Here is a 13168-nt window from a genome sequence, read left to right as displayed (position 1 = left end):
CATTTAGATTGCTTAATACTGCCATTGGTGGAGTCTGTTGGACAACTACTGCTCTAGGTTTGTGTTCAGGAACATGAGTGGAGAACAAGAGATAGTCAAACTATAGTCATATCACTGACCCTCTTCACAATCAGTAGCACAAACACACGCAGGCACACACACAAGCACACACATACATACAAACATACACACACACACACCTTAATGTGTCATTATACAGTAGTGACAGACAATAGAGGACTGTGACCGAGAATGTTGTCCCCCTGCCCCACCCTTGTCCCATGGGTCAGCAGCTCCTCCACGGTGGTCCAGTCATCCAGCAGTTTATGGTTCCTCAGACGGCTCTGCTTCCTGTGGCTGAGCTCCAGCACTGTGCTGCAGCCTCCTACAGGACCCCCTGCACCCCCAAGGCCCCCAGCAACCCCGGTACCTCCAGCCCCATTCTCCCCTGCCCCCTCAGCCCCACGGTTCAGCTTCCTCTGCCTCTGCTCCCGGGCCCACGCCAGGTGGCGCCGGCGCTCCGTCCTGTTCCAGTAGCGGCCTGCCAGGGCCTCCCCGTGGGCATCCTCATCCGTGGTGACCTCACTCCGCTCGTCAGCCAGCCGGGAGGCCCGTGCCTTCAGGAGCTGGTTCCTCACCGCCCGGGGATTCCCAGAAAGACCCCTCCTGGAGCGGGCAGAGGGCCCATCCAGCGTGCTATAGAGGGGACCGCAGGGACAGTCTGCTTGGGGCCAGTCCCCACCAATGTGAGGATGTCCCAGTGTCGCAAACTGACGCCAGTCTGCTGGCTCCTTCCCACGCTGTTTCTTTGAGGGACTCTTGGAAAGACCCTGTTTCTCACTGTTATATTCCTCACTGGCCATACTGCTTCTGTGGTTATCCACACATCCTTGCCAGGTGCCTTCCACATGGTCACTCAGTGGACATCTCCTCTTCTCACTGATGTCTGTGTTGAACCCCCTGTTGTATTGTCCTGTGCCAGAGTTCTCAGTGGGCACGGCTAGGTGGTTTGGGCTGCTGGGCGGTTGTCGGTTTACGTGTCTGTATTTCCCTGTGGCAGTGTTCCCAGCGGGCAGGGCTGGGTGGCTGGCCCGTCTCCTGTCTGATAAGTCATGCACAGTGTGGCTGCGGCTGGGAAGGTCCTCAGAAGAGTGCTGGTTCAGCATCAATGCTCTCCTCTGGCAGGGTTCTGTACGGCAGCTGGAGGCAGCAACCCTAGGAGCAAACCCGGTGCCATGCCTGCTCAGCTGGGGGCTCCTGGCTTTGCGGAACTGAATGGAGCTACTACCCATGGTGCACTGGTGGGTCATGGCTGTGTGAACTCCGTCTGCGGCTCTGCCAGCCTGGGGGTCACAGGTCAGGGTCTCAGGGATGGACTCCAGGTCCCAGCGAGACTTTGATCTCTGTTCCCGGGGCACGACGCGACTCCGGTAGTTGTGGATCCTCCCATCTATAATCTTCTGGAAGTGGCGGAACTCCCCTGTGCTGACGCTGTGGAAGCCAGAGTCACTGAGCTCTGACGAAAGGAGGGACTCAGAGGAGGGAGAGCTTCCCCGGCTGGTGTTTCCTGGAGGAGAGGACATAGGGGCCTCTACCCCCTCCTCTGTCTCTGGGTCAGACAGGTCCCCCTGGTGGAGGCTGCCGTCGGTGCAGCCCAGGCCGCTGTCAAGCTCGTGGAGAGGCAGGTAATTCAGAGGCCTGTCCAGCCAGTGGCCCTCATATTCACTCTGAAATAGAGGATGGAAGAAACATTGATTGTTATACTTGTGAATGTTTATGACCACGTGTTCAAATAGACAATTGTTTTCTATCTTTTTATTTCTTACAGTACCTGGCTCAGGAAGCTGCTAGGCTCATCATTATCAGTGTTACAGCATCCAATCAGACAGTTCCTGTTATTGGGCTGGTTAGTCATCATCTCTGGATCCTATAGGTGAACATAAGGAGTGGATACACAAGTCTTCGATATCAATGGGATGTACAAAATCTAGGCTAGACTCATTAACAGATGTAGGATATTAATTTGATCACCCTGTTAGAGGAGAATGTATAACTTGTGTATTTGAGGTATAAAAAGACTTCTGAAGTTTGTCATTTCCACTTAGAAATAGTAGACTTGATTCTCCCTTACAAAAAATGTACCATCCCTAACAAAAAATGTACCAACCCTAACAAAAAATGTACCAACCCTAACAAGAAATGTACCAACCCTAACAAAAAATGTACCAACCCTAACAAAAAATGTACCAACCCTAACAAAAAATGTACCAACCCTAACAAAAAATGTACCAACCCTAACAAAAAATTTACCAACCCTAACAAAAAAATTACCAACCCTAACAAAACATTTACCAACCCCAACAAACATGTCCATTCATTATAATCCACATAATACATTTCCCATTGCTGCAAGATTATTTTCCTGCTGTAGCAAACCGGCTCAAATGAATAACTCACATCATCATACTCTATCCTGTTAATGTCCTCCAGATTGTAGGCAACACTGGGGAGGTATCCATTGGCTGCATAGAGTTCTGGTGGAAGGGTCATGGGATCATAGTAAGGTCTGTGGAGAATGAGGTCATCACATATGAAAACATGGCTGTTTCACACCGTAGGCATTTTAAGCGTAAGTGACTATGTTTACACATTAGACCGGCTCAAGTCAGTGGTTCCATTCAATTCTAACACCGCTTCTGTATACATCTCACGGCTATACTCTAAATGACATAAACCCAGAGCCTCAATCATGGGACATCACTGGTTCAATATAACTGGGCCACTATTAATCTGCCATTATACTTGCATACACAAGCAAATAAAGAGACAGAGAACAAGTAGAGAGGCCCAAACCAAGCAGCACATACCCAGAAGCGTAGGCACAGAGGCCAGGCCCGGCCCCCTCCCCCTCCCCTAGGGCCCTCAGAGCCTCCCAGGATTGCTGCTCCGTCTGGGTGCCACAGTCAGACACTGGGTACTGGGAGTGATGACGCCTTCTCCCTCGCCGGTGTCTCCCCTCAATCTGCATAGTGATTGGCTGCTCATAGCCGTCCCCCCGGAACTGCAACTTCTCTCGGTGGCTGAGATGGGACAGGTCACGCCCTTTGACCTGAGAGACATGTGAACATGCAAGGTCAGATGTAGAGGAAGTGAGGTAGTTGAGTTTTGCTGGCTCATTCATGCCATCTGATATCTTATGTCTGTTTTGTCTTTTGTTAGACACAAGGACATCACAGAACCAGGATGGCACAGTTGATTTAATGTACAGTATATGTGTGGGCAATGTCCCATCAAACAAAAGCACTATGGTGGAAAGAATAATAGAGCATCAACACCTCAATAAAGATCATGTTTGGAAGTGGCAGACAGTACTGTAAGCAGACATTAGCTTCTTGTTATTATAATGCGTGATGTCTCATGGGTCGAGAAATGTAGGCCAGCTGAGCTGGACTGATTCTCGCCATGGATTCTGGGCTGTGCTTTCTGGCTCATCTGAAAAGCTTTGTGCTCAATAAAACCCTAGAGATGCAACTCAGGAAGATCTTTTCCACCCCACTGCACTCTAGGGCTATCCCCGGCTAAAGAAAATCTGGGTGGACCAGGAGTCATCTGCTCCTTTGACCAATCGATTGTTTGACATTTTAAAACACATATTTTTCAATATATAGACACATCCTAAGTGTTAAAATCATATCAACTATATGCACTGAGCTTGTCTGATGCTTTAAGCACTGTTTCGATGTTATGCTCTGTTTGATGAAATAATTAAGACACACAAAGAACTAGAGGGAGTACAACCACAATTGATTTTCCTTCTGCAGGGCCGGGCTCACACTTGATGTGCTGGGTTTTAAAAAATCACAGCCTGTATCTGTGTGACTCGTACCCATTGTGTCTCTCTCCTCCCTGCTGCAGTGACCACCACCGAACATCAACAGTGTTTATCGCACTGTCCATTTTGCTGAAGCTGGAACATAATCACAGCCATTTCTGACTGAAAAGTTCTGTTACCGAAATCCTTCACTTCTTAAGGAAAGAACATTCCCTATTCCCTCAACCATTGCTCTCTTTATGTGACACGTGTGCAACGAAAGTAAGTGACCAATAGGGCCTGACCTACAGCAAAATCACATCAATAAAATGGTTATAACAATCTCAGAACACCGTAACACATGTGACAGCAAAATGTATGCAAAGGACGAAACAAATAAACTTGAAACAGGATTGTTTACTGGTTGCTCAGGAGGTAAAGGGGAAGTCAGATGTGTGGAATAAATCTTATTAGTTGTGTAAAATACTGGAGATCAATAAATACAATTAAAATAAGAAGCAACACTTCTTTATATATATTATGTGTGCCAAACGGGTGCTGTTAGATTACAATATAATTTTCCTGATCGTTTGGAAGTAAGAACAAAACTAAATAAATCATAAATCTATCAGAGAGTCCGTTGTAATGTATTTTGTAAAGCCTTTATTATAGCAAAGACTAAAAACAGTCACATTCATTTCTGAATACAATTTCCCGAAATGGAACAGTTTATTTATTGCTTATGCTAATTATTCAAGGGTCGCATTGTTATTTTATTTTAAAACAAAAAATGCTTGATTGCATTTCGAATCATGAATGACTTGTATACTGTGTGATGACATGAACAAATGAATGATTGATTGAAACAGTAGCCTATATAAGTATTGAAATATAGGCCTAAGTAAGTTACGGTGTCAAGACTGAACAGGATGCGCTCTTAGGCCTACAGCTGGTTAAACAAGGCTATTATATAAGTTTACTAATGATAATGACGTTACTTATTATTATAATGATGATCATAATAATAATCGTAATAATAACAATAAGAAAGAGATCAAGAAAAAGGAAGATTATTGTTATTACTATAAATATAATTTTGGAACAGTGTAAACAACACAAAATAAGTTATAAACAATACCAGAGACTGTTGTAACGAAATAAAAAAAGTGTAAAGCCTTTATGACAGCAAAGTAAAGATAAAAAATAGCCGAATTTGTGAAATCGTTTATCCAACATGTTGTGATTGGGTGAGGCTTGGTGCTCACGGAATCAGTAGGCTATTAAACAAACACTCAAACAGGCAACAGAAGTAGGATCTGACTTATTTCTGTAGATATACAGTACCAGTCAAAAGTTTGGACACACCTACTCATTTACAGTGGCTTGCGAAAGTATTCACCCCCCTCTGCATTTTTCCAGTTTTGTTGCATTACGATCTGGAATTAAAATAGATTTTGGGGGGGTTTGTATCATTTCATTTACACAACATGCCTACCACTTTGAAGATGCAAAATATTTTTGATTGTCGAAAAAACAAGAAATATTACAAAAAAACAGTAAGCTGGAGCACGCAAAATATTACTTTTTGTTTAACACCTTTTTGGTTACTACATGATTCCATATGTGTTATTTCAGAGTTGTGATGTCTTCACTATTATTCTACAATGTAGACTATTGTAAAAATAAAGGAAACCCCTTGAATGAGTAGGTGTGTCCAAACTTTTGACTGGTACTGTACATGGATGATTTTTAAAGCTAGGCACATTTAACAGCTAGTATATTGATTATAGACCTAAATAATTGGGGTTTCCTCTCTTCTCACTTTTCATAGACAATAAGGCAAGGGCTGTTTTCTCTTCTCCTCATTCTGCTGCTGCCATTGTTCTCAACACCAATATGCTGTTTAACTGCTGTTATTCACAATCAGTGCATTCGGAAAGTATTCAGATCCCTTCACTTTTTCCACATTTTGTTATTGTCACGATCGTCGTAGTGAGGAGACCAAAGAGCAGCGTGGTGTGAATACATTCTTTTAATGTAGATGAAAGAACACGACGAACACTAAACAAACGAACAAAATAATAAGACGAACGTGACCGCTATAGAAACTGCCCACTCATATCACACCCTGACCAAACAAAACATAGAAACCAACAACGCAAATAATGGTCAGAGTGTGACAGTACCCCCGCCCCTAAGGTGCACTCAAAACCTAAGCCTATAGGGGAGGGTCTGGGTGGGCATCTGGCCGCGGTGGCGGGACGTTGACCCCACTCCACCATAGTCATTTCCCTCTTCAAGGGCCTCTTTAGAGTGACGACCCTCGCCTCTGACCTTGGGTCTAAAGGCCCCACTGGACTGAGGAGCGCCTCTGGACTGAGGGTCAGCTCCGGACTGAGGGGCAGCTCCGGACTGAGGGGCAGCTCTGGACTGGCTGGCGGCTCTGGCAGCTCCTGGCTGGCTGACGGCTCTGGCGGCTCCTGGCCGGCTGACGGCTCTGGCGGGTCCTGGCCGGCTGACGGCTCTGGCGGGTCCTGGCCGGCTGACGGCTCTGGTGGCTCCTGGCTGGCTGACGGCTCTGGCGGCTCCTGGCTGGCTGGCGGCTCTGGCGGCTCCTGGCGGCTCCTGGCTGACTGGCGGCTCTGGCGGCTCCTGGCTGCTCCTGGCTGACTGGCGGCTCAGGACAGACAGGAGACTCTGGCGGCTCAGGACAGACGGGAGACTCTGGCGGCTCAGGACAGACGGGAGACTCTGGTGGCTCAGGACAGATGGGAGACTCTGGCGGCTCTGGGCAGGAGGTAGGCTCTGGCAGGGCTGGACAGGCGGGAGCACCTGTAGGGATGAGACGGAGAGACAGCCTGGTGCGGGGGGCTGCCACCGGAGGGCTGGTGCGTGGAGGTGGCACCGGATAGTCCGGACCGTGAAGGCGTACTGGAGATCTTGAGAACAGGGCTGGCACCATACGCCCTGGCTGGATCCTCACCCTAGCCCAGCAGATGCGGAGATGTAGCATAATAATAATAATAATAATATATGCCATTTAGCTGACCAATACAACGCCAGCCGGGGTAAGCACGGCTCAGATAACTGTAACGCTGAGCTGGCACAGGACGTGCAGGGCTAGGGAGGCGCACAGGAGGCCTGGTGCATGGGGCTGGCACAGTCTTCACCAGATGGCTAGCACGCAACTCAGGACGAGTATGGAGAGCTGACCCAGGTGACATTAAATCCCTGACACGCTCCGTCGGTGCGGATGTCGTGCCTCAGGCACCAACACAGCACCTCCCTCATAACTCTCTCCTTCAATCTCCCCATGAACTCCTTCACTGTCTCTGCTTCGCTCACCTCCAATACCGCCCTGACCGGCTCTGGTTCCATCCTTGGCCCCTTACGGTAAGCTGGGGGAGATGGCTCAGGTCTGACTCCTGACTCTGCCACACTCTCCCTGTGCCCCCGCCAAGACATTTTTGGGGCTGCCTCTCGGGCTTCCAGCCGCCCTGCCATGCTGCCTCCTCATACCGGCGTCTCTCTGCTTTCGCTGCCTCCAGCTCTGCTTTGGGCGGCGATATTCCCCTGGCTGTGCCCAGGGTCCTTCGCCGTCTAGAATCTCCTCCCAAGTCCATGAGTCCTGCGTTCTTTGCCCCTGCTGCTGCTGGCCGTTACCACGCTGCTTGGTCCATTGTTGGTGGGTTATTCTGTCACAAGTGTGACAGTTATGTTACAGCCTTATTCTAAAATGGATTTAAAAAATGAAAATATCTCATCAATCTACACACAATACCCCATAATGACGAAGCAAAAACAGGTTTTTAGAAATGTTTCCAAATGTATAAAAAATAAATCAACTGAAATATCACATTTACTTAAGTATTAAATTAAGACCCTTTACTCAGTGCTTTGTTGAAGCACCTTTGGCAGTGATTACAGCCTCGAGTCTTCTTGGATATGAAGCTTCAAGCATGGCACGCCTGTATTTAGGGAGTTTCTCCTATTCTTCTCTGCAGATCCTATCAAGTTCTGTCAGGTTGGATGGGGAGCGTCGCTGAAACTGCCATGACAACACACCATGCCATGTTTCAAAACACCTTAACTTCTTCGAGATAGGGGGCGCTCTTTTAATTTTTGGATAAAAAACGTTCCCGTTTTAAACAAGATATTTTGTCGACGATGCATGTAATTGACAGCTTTGGAAAGAAAAAACTCTGACGTTTCCAAAACTGCAAAGATATTATCTGTGAGTGCCCCAGAACTAATGCTACAGGCGAAACTAAGATGAAATTTCATACAGGAAATGGTCCAGATTTTGAATGCCCTGTGTTCTAATCTCTCCTTATATGGCTGTGAATGCGCCAGGAATGAGCCTGCACTTTCTGTCGTTTCCCCAAGGTGTCTGCAGCATTGTGACGTATTTGTAGGCATATCATTGGAAGATTGACCATAAGAGATTACATTTACCAGGTGTCCGCCCGGTGTCCTCCGTCGAAATTATTGCGTAATCTCCAGGTCCATGCACGTTCCATTTTCTTCAGAGGAGAAACCAAACTGCCACGAATTATTTATCATCGATAGATATGTGAAAAACACCTTGAGGAGAATCAATCAAACAACGTTTGCCATGTTTCTGTCGATATTATGGAGTTAATTTTGAAAAAAGTTTGCGTTGTAATGACTTAATTTTCAGGTTTTTTCTTACCCAAATGTGATGAACAAAACGGAGCGATTTGTCCTACACAAATAATCTTTTTTGGAAAAACTGAACATTTGCTATCTAACTGAGAGTCTCCTCATTGAAAACATCTGAAGTTCTTAAAAGGTAAATTATTTTATTTGAATGCTTTTCTTGTTTTTGTGAAAATGTTGCATGCTGAATGCTAAGCTTAATGCTATGCTAGGCTATCAATACTCTTACACAAATGCTTGTTTAGCTATGGTTCAAAAGCATATTGTCATGCCTTGGTCTTAGTATTTTGTGTTTTCTTTAATTATTTGGTCAGGCCAGGGTGTGACATGGGTTTATGTTGTTGTATTTCGTATTGAGGTTTTTGTATTATTGGGATTGCGGCTGAGTTAGGGGTGTTGTATGGGCTTGGCTGCCTGAGGCGGTTGAGGCAGGTGATTCTCGTTGTCTCTGATTGGGAACCGTATTTAGGTAGCCTGGTTTCGCTTTGTATTTCGTGGGTGATTGTTCCTGTCTCTGTGTAGTTTCACCAGATAGGCTGTAATAGGTTTCACGTTCCGTTTGTTGTTTTGTATTTTGTAATAGTTATTTCATGTGTCGCTTTTTCCAATAAAGTCATGAGTAACTACCACGCTGCATTTCGGTCCGACTCTCTTTTGACAAACGAAGAACGCCGTTACACATATTTTGAAAATCTGAGATGACAGTGTTGTTAACAAAAGGCTAAGCTTGAGAGCAAATATATTTATTTCATTTCATTTGCGATTTTCATGAATAGTTAACGTTGTGTTATGGTAATGAGCTTGAGGCTATAAATAGGATCCCGGATACGGGATTGCTCGTTGCAACAGGTTAAATGGGTCTAAATACCCTCACAACCATGTGTTTCAATACTCCAGCAAAGTTAAGGTTTTGTGCCCTTTAAAGTGGTGGGAGTTCAGTTGGCACTAGTTTAGAGCACTTAATTTTAACAGTTTAAGCTTTCGGTTTTAATCATTTATTGCCACTGGGACATGCCGGTGTATCTGCTAAACTGCTTTCTGTACACTGTACTGCATGATTGTACACATGGATTGGATTGTGGGTTTACGAACGCGTAAATTTGTTTGTTGACTATAACATTAATATGTTGATGATGTAGGCTGTGTAACAGTTAGCGGTCATGGTATGAAGGTTTGGCTTTGAGTGGTTTTTGCACCTGGTCATAGACAGCTGTTGTGTTCTGCACTGAAGTCCACAAGTGAAGGGAAAAGGTTAGAAGAGGAGAGCGAAAAGGAATTATACAACTAGCAAAGTGATGGTGCTGTATGTGGCTGCTTTGAAAGTGAACTGTGTGCGGGTGATTCGGGGTGTATTCATTCCGCTGATTCTGTTGCAAAACGTTTCTCAAACGGAACGAAGCGGGGAGGGACCTACCTGATTTTGTCCAATAGAAACTCTTGTTTCAGTTGAAAAACGGAATGTTTTGCAACTGTTTGGACTAATGATTACACCCCAGATCCAGGCAATAGTGTGCATGGCCGTATTGAATGTGTCGCTTTCTGTCACCTTGATTACTCCAATTTGTCTCTTGACCTGTGCACCTACGTTATAAACGTTCAATTGTAGGCTAAGTTGAAGCAACCTCATGATGGGTATAGGACAAATTTGAGTATCATGTAGTTGCTCAACCTCTTGCTCCTACCTGGCACGCAGGCGTCCCATCTAGACATCTGGAAATGCAAATGCGCTACGCTAAATGCTAATAGTACTAGTTAAAACTCAAACGTTCATTAAAATACACATGCAGGGTATTGAGTTAAAGCTACACTCGTTGTGAATCCAGGCAACAAGTCCGATTTTTAAAATGCTTTTCGGCGAAAGCATGAGAAGCTATTATCTGATAGCATGTAACACCCCAAAAGACCCGCAAGGGGACGTAAACAAAATAATTAGCATAGTCGTCGCTACACAAACCGCACAAATAAAATATAAAACATTCATTACCTTTGACCATCTTCTTTGTTGGCACTCCTAGATGTCCCATAATCACTATTGGGTCTTTTTTTCGATTAAATCGGTCCATATATAGCCTAGATATCGATCTATGAAGACTGTGTGATAAACGGAAAAAAATAGCGTCTTATAACGTAACGTCATTTTTTAAAATTAAAAAAGTTGATGATAAACTTTCACAAAACACTTCGAAATACTTTTGTAATGCAACTTTAGGTATTATTAAACGTTAATAAGCGATCAAATTGATCACTAGGCGAAGTATATTCTTTAGCTGTCCGTCTGGAAATAATGTCCGGGTAATTCTCAACCAAAATATCCGGTTGGAGACCGGAAGAAATGCGTTGCCTTGCGTCTGTTTGACCAAGAAACAAAGCCTAGGCAAATGACAAGACTCTAGACAACGTGTGGAAGCTGTAGGTATTGCAACCTCAGCCCCATTAAATGTGGTTCACCTTTATCAATGGGTTCAAGTCGCACATGGATATATATTTCCATTTTCAATGATCAGATTTTCCTGCGCTTTTCGATGAAACGCACGTTATGTTATAGTCACAGCCGTGATTTAACCAGTTTTAGAAACGTCTGAGTGTTTTCTATCCACACATACGAATCATATGCATATACTATATTCCTGGCATGAGTAGCAGGGCGCTGAAATGTTGCACGATTTTTAACAGAATGTTCGAATGAGTAGGGGGTAGGATTAACAGGTTAAACCTATCGATGATACATTGAGCTGGGTGAATGGAATATAAATGACAGTCATCCAATATGCTGTAATAGAAATAAAGTCATGCTCATAAAAAATGTATTGTCCTCCCTCACCTTAAACGGCACCGACCGCCACTGGTATACTGTGTGTCTGTGCTTGCAAACTTGTGAATTTATATGCGTGTGTATTGTGCTCAGATTCCAGTTTATAAATTCAAGGCAGGCAGCCAGGTTGAGCAGCCATAGCTATTGCTAACAGTAGTTACTCCATTGACAATGGAGACATACACTCTATCAGGTCACCCATGAACACATTCACCCTCTGGTCACCAACGAGCAATCTTCTCTTAATGCACAGTATACAATTATTTTGATGCATTACAATGCACAGTATCTGGACCATGGCTGCTAAAATGGCCAGAGGCTGCTTGGGGCAAATAGAGATAGACAGTGTGTTGGTGAATAGTCGGCCTGTCTAGAGGCATCTACATGGCTTCCTGTGAGACCAGAGCAGGTCACCACAGCCACCATCAGTCCCTGTTAGCTACGCGTCAACACACACAGAAACTGCAGTCGTGTATGTTCTTTTCATGGAATATTTTTGCCAACACAAATACGGTATGCATGCTAAAGACCCTCAATTATGCAAACACACTCAAACGAATGCACATGAGGTCATACCATAAAATTGTGCGTGACCACACAAACACATACGCACGTTCAGACACGGTCTGCCCCGATCGAGTCTTCAGATTACGTAGCCTGCGTATGCTGACTTTTCTGTGTGAAGGAAGACATGATTGTAACAGTATAGGCTGCTTTGTCTATAAGCACACAAATCCCAGAACAAAGGCACAGGTTGAACGCACTCATACGCACGCACGCACGCACGCACGCACGCACGCACGCACGCACGCACGCACACACGCACACACACACACACACACACACACACACACACACACACACACACACACACACACACACACACACACACACACACACACACATAACCACAACCACCCTTACTTACCCCATTCCCATTGTCAGCCCACTGTCCCTGTCCAGAGAGCCGACAGCCCATGTCTGTGTCACTCTGGTGGAGGTCTGGCTGATCCACTTACAGCAGTGGAGGGGGAGAAAGGAGGAGGAAAGGCCAGCTCGAAGGTAAGAGGAAGGTAGACAAGCCAGCTCAGAGGTATGAAGGATGAAACCAGTGCAGCAGTGCATCGATCCAATCTGTGCCAGAGTCCTGGGAAGAGGAAAGGCGGGCAGAAATGCCCCCCCCTCCTCAAATGATACAGAATGTGAGCCTTGTCAGTGCGTGGATTCTGCAGTGCTGGAGAATAGAATGCTGCTGTTACTCGCTTCACTTCTCTCTCATCCTCTCTCAGAGTCAGCCTCTGAGGCTCCACCCACGAACAGACCCTCTGCTCATGCATATTCAGCATCTGTCAACACCAATGAACCAATCCCAGAGCCAGAATGAGAGAGGGAGGGAGGCCTGTGGATGGTATTGGTTCAAAGGATTAGCAGTCAAACATTCATTCATTTATTCAGTCTTCCCCACAGTGTTTATCAGCATTTGTACTTGATGAAAATGAAATGGTCTTTCCCTTTTTAAACCCTCTCCTCCCCAAACGAAGGTACAGTATGTTGGTAATTGCATGGCAGAGATTACTCCCATATCAATGTGATATTTTGCATTATGTTTATATTTGCAATTTTAATGATAGAAGCTAAGAGTGTCAGTAAACAAATACAGTATCTCATTATTATGCTTAAATATTCAAGTAGCTAACCCTTGGCAAGAACTCTTACCAGCTGTGGAATTATTGAATGCTGGGGAATTGGTTTAGTTATGGAACATTTTTGTAGTAATATATAATATAATAATATATGCCATTTAGCAGACGCTTTTATCCAAAGCGACTTACAATCATGTGTGCATACATTCTACGTATGGGTGG

General features: G+C 45.1%; 1 protein-coding gene across 1 annotated transcript; it reads right to left on the bottom strand.

Annotated features, from left to right (window-relative positions):
- Positions 1-212: 212 nt before the first annotated feature.
- Positions 213-12483, bottom strand: LOC118360579 (E3 ubiquitin-protein ligase PDZRN3-like). Its single transcript, XM_052484222.1, has 5 exons — positions 12232-12483; positions 2868-3109; positions 2458-2566; positions 1832-1927; positions 213-1727 (listed from the first exon to the last, which is right to left on the bottom strand). Exons 1-5 carry the CDS (start codon positions 12280-12282, stop codon positions 213-215), a joined length of 2013 nt encoding a protein of 670 aa, XP_052340182.1. The 5' UTR covers positions 12283-12483.
- Between the last annotated feature and the right edge of the window lie 685 nt (positions 12484-13168).

The sequence above is a fragment of the Oncorhynchus keta genome, chromosome 28 (genome assembly GCF_023373465.1).
Source record: "Oncorhynchus keta strain PuntledgeMale-10-30-2019 chromosome 28, Oket_V2, whole genome shotgun sequence".
Taxonomy (NCBI): domain Eukaryota; kingdom Metazoa; phylum Chordata; class Actinopteri; order Salmoniformes; family Salmonidae; genus Oncorhynchus; species Oncorhynchus keta.
This window is presented reverse-complemented; position numbering and strand designations above follow the sequence as displayed.

What these genes read in the sequence shown, in the direction of transcription:
- LOC118360579 (XM_052484222.1), bottom strand. Translation starts at nt 12,282, where the DNA reads ATGGGCTGTCGGCTCTCTGGACAGGGACAGTGGGCTGACAATGGGAAT. An exon ending in CTCTGTGCCTACGCTTCTGG is followed by an intron (nt 2,567 to 2,867) that starts GTATGTGCTGCT and finishes CATTCTCCACAG; the next exon opens with ACCTTACTATGATCCCATGA. An exon ending in ACAGGATAGAGTATGATGAT is followed by an intron (nt 1,928 to 2,457) that starts GTGAGTTATTCA and finishes GTTCACCTATAG; the next exon opens with GATCCAGAGATGATGACTAA.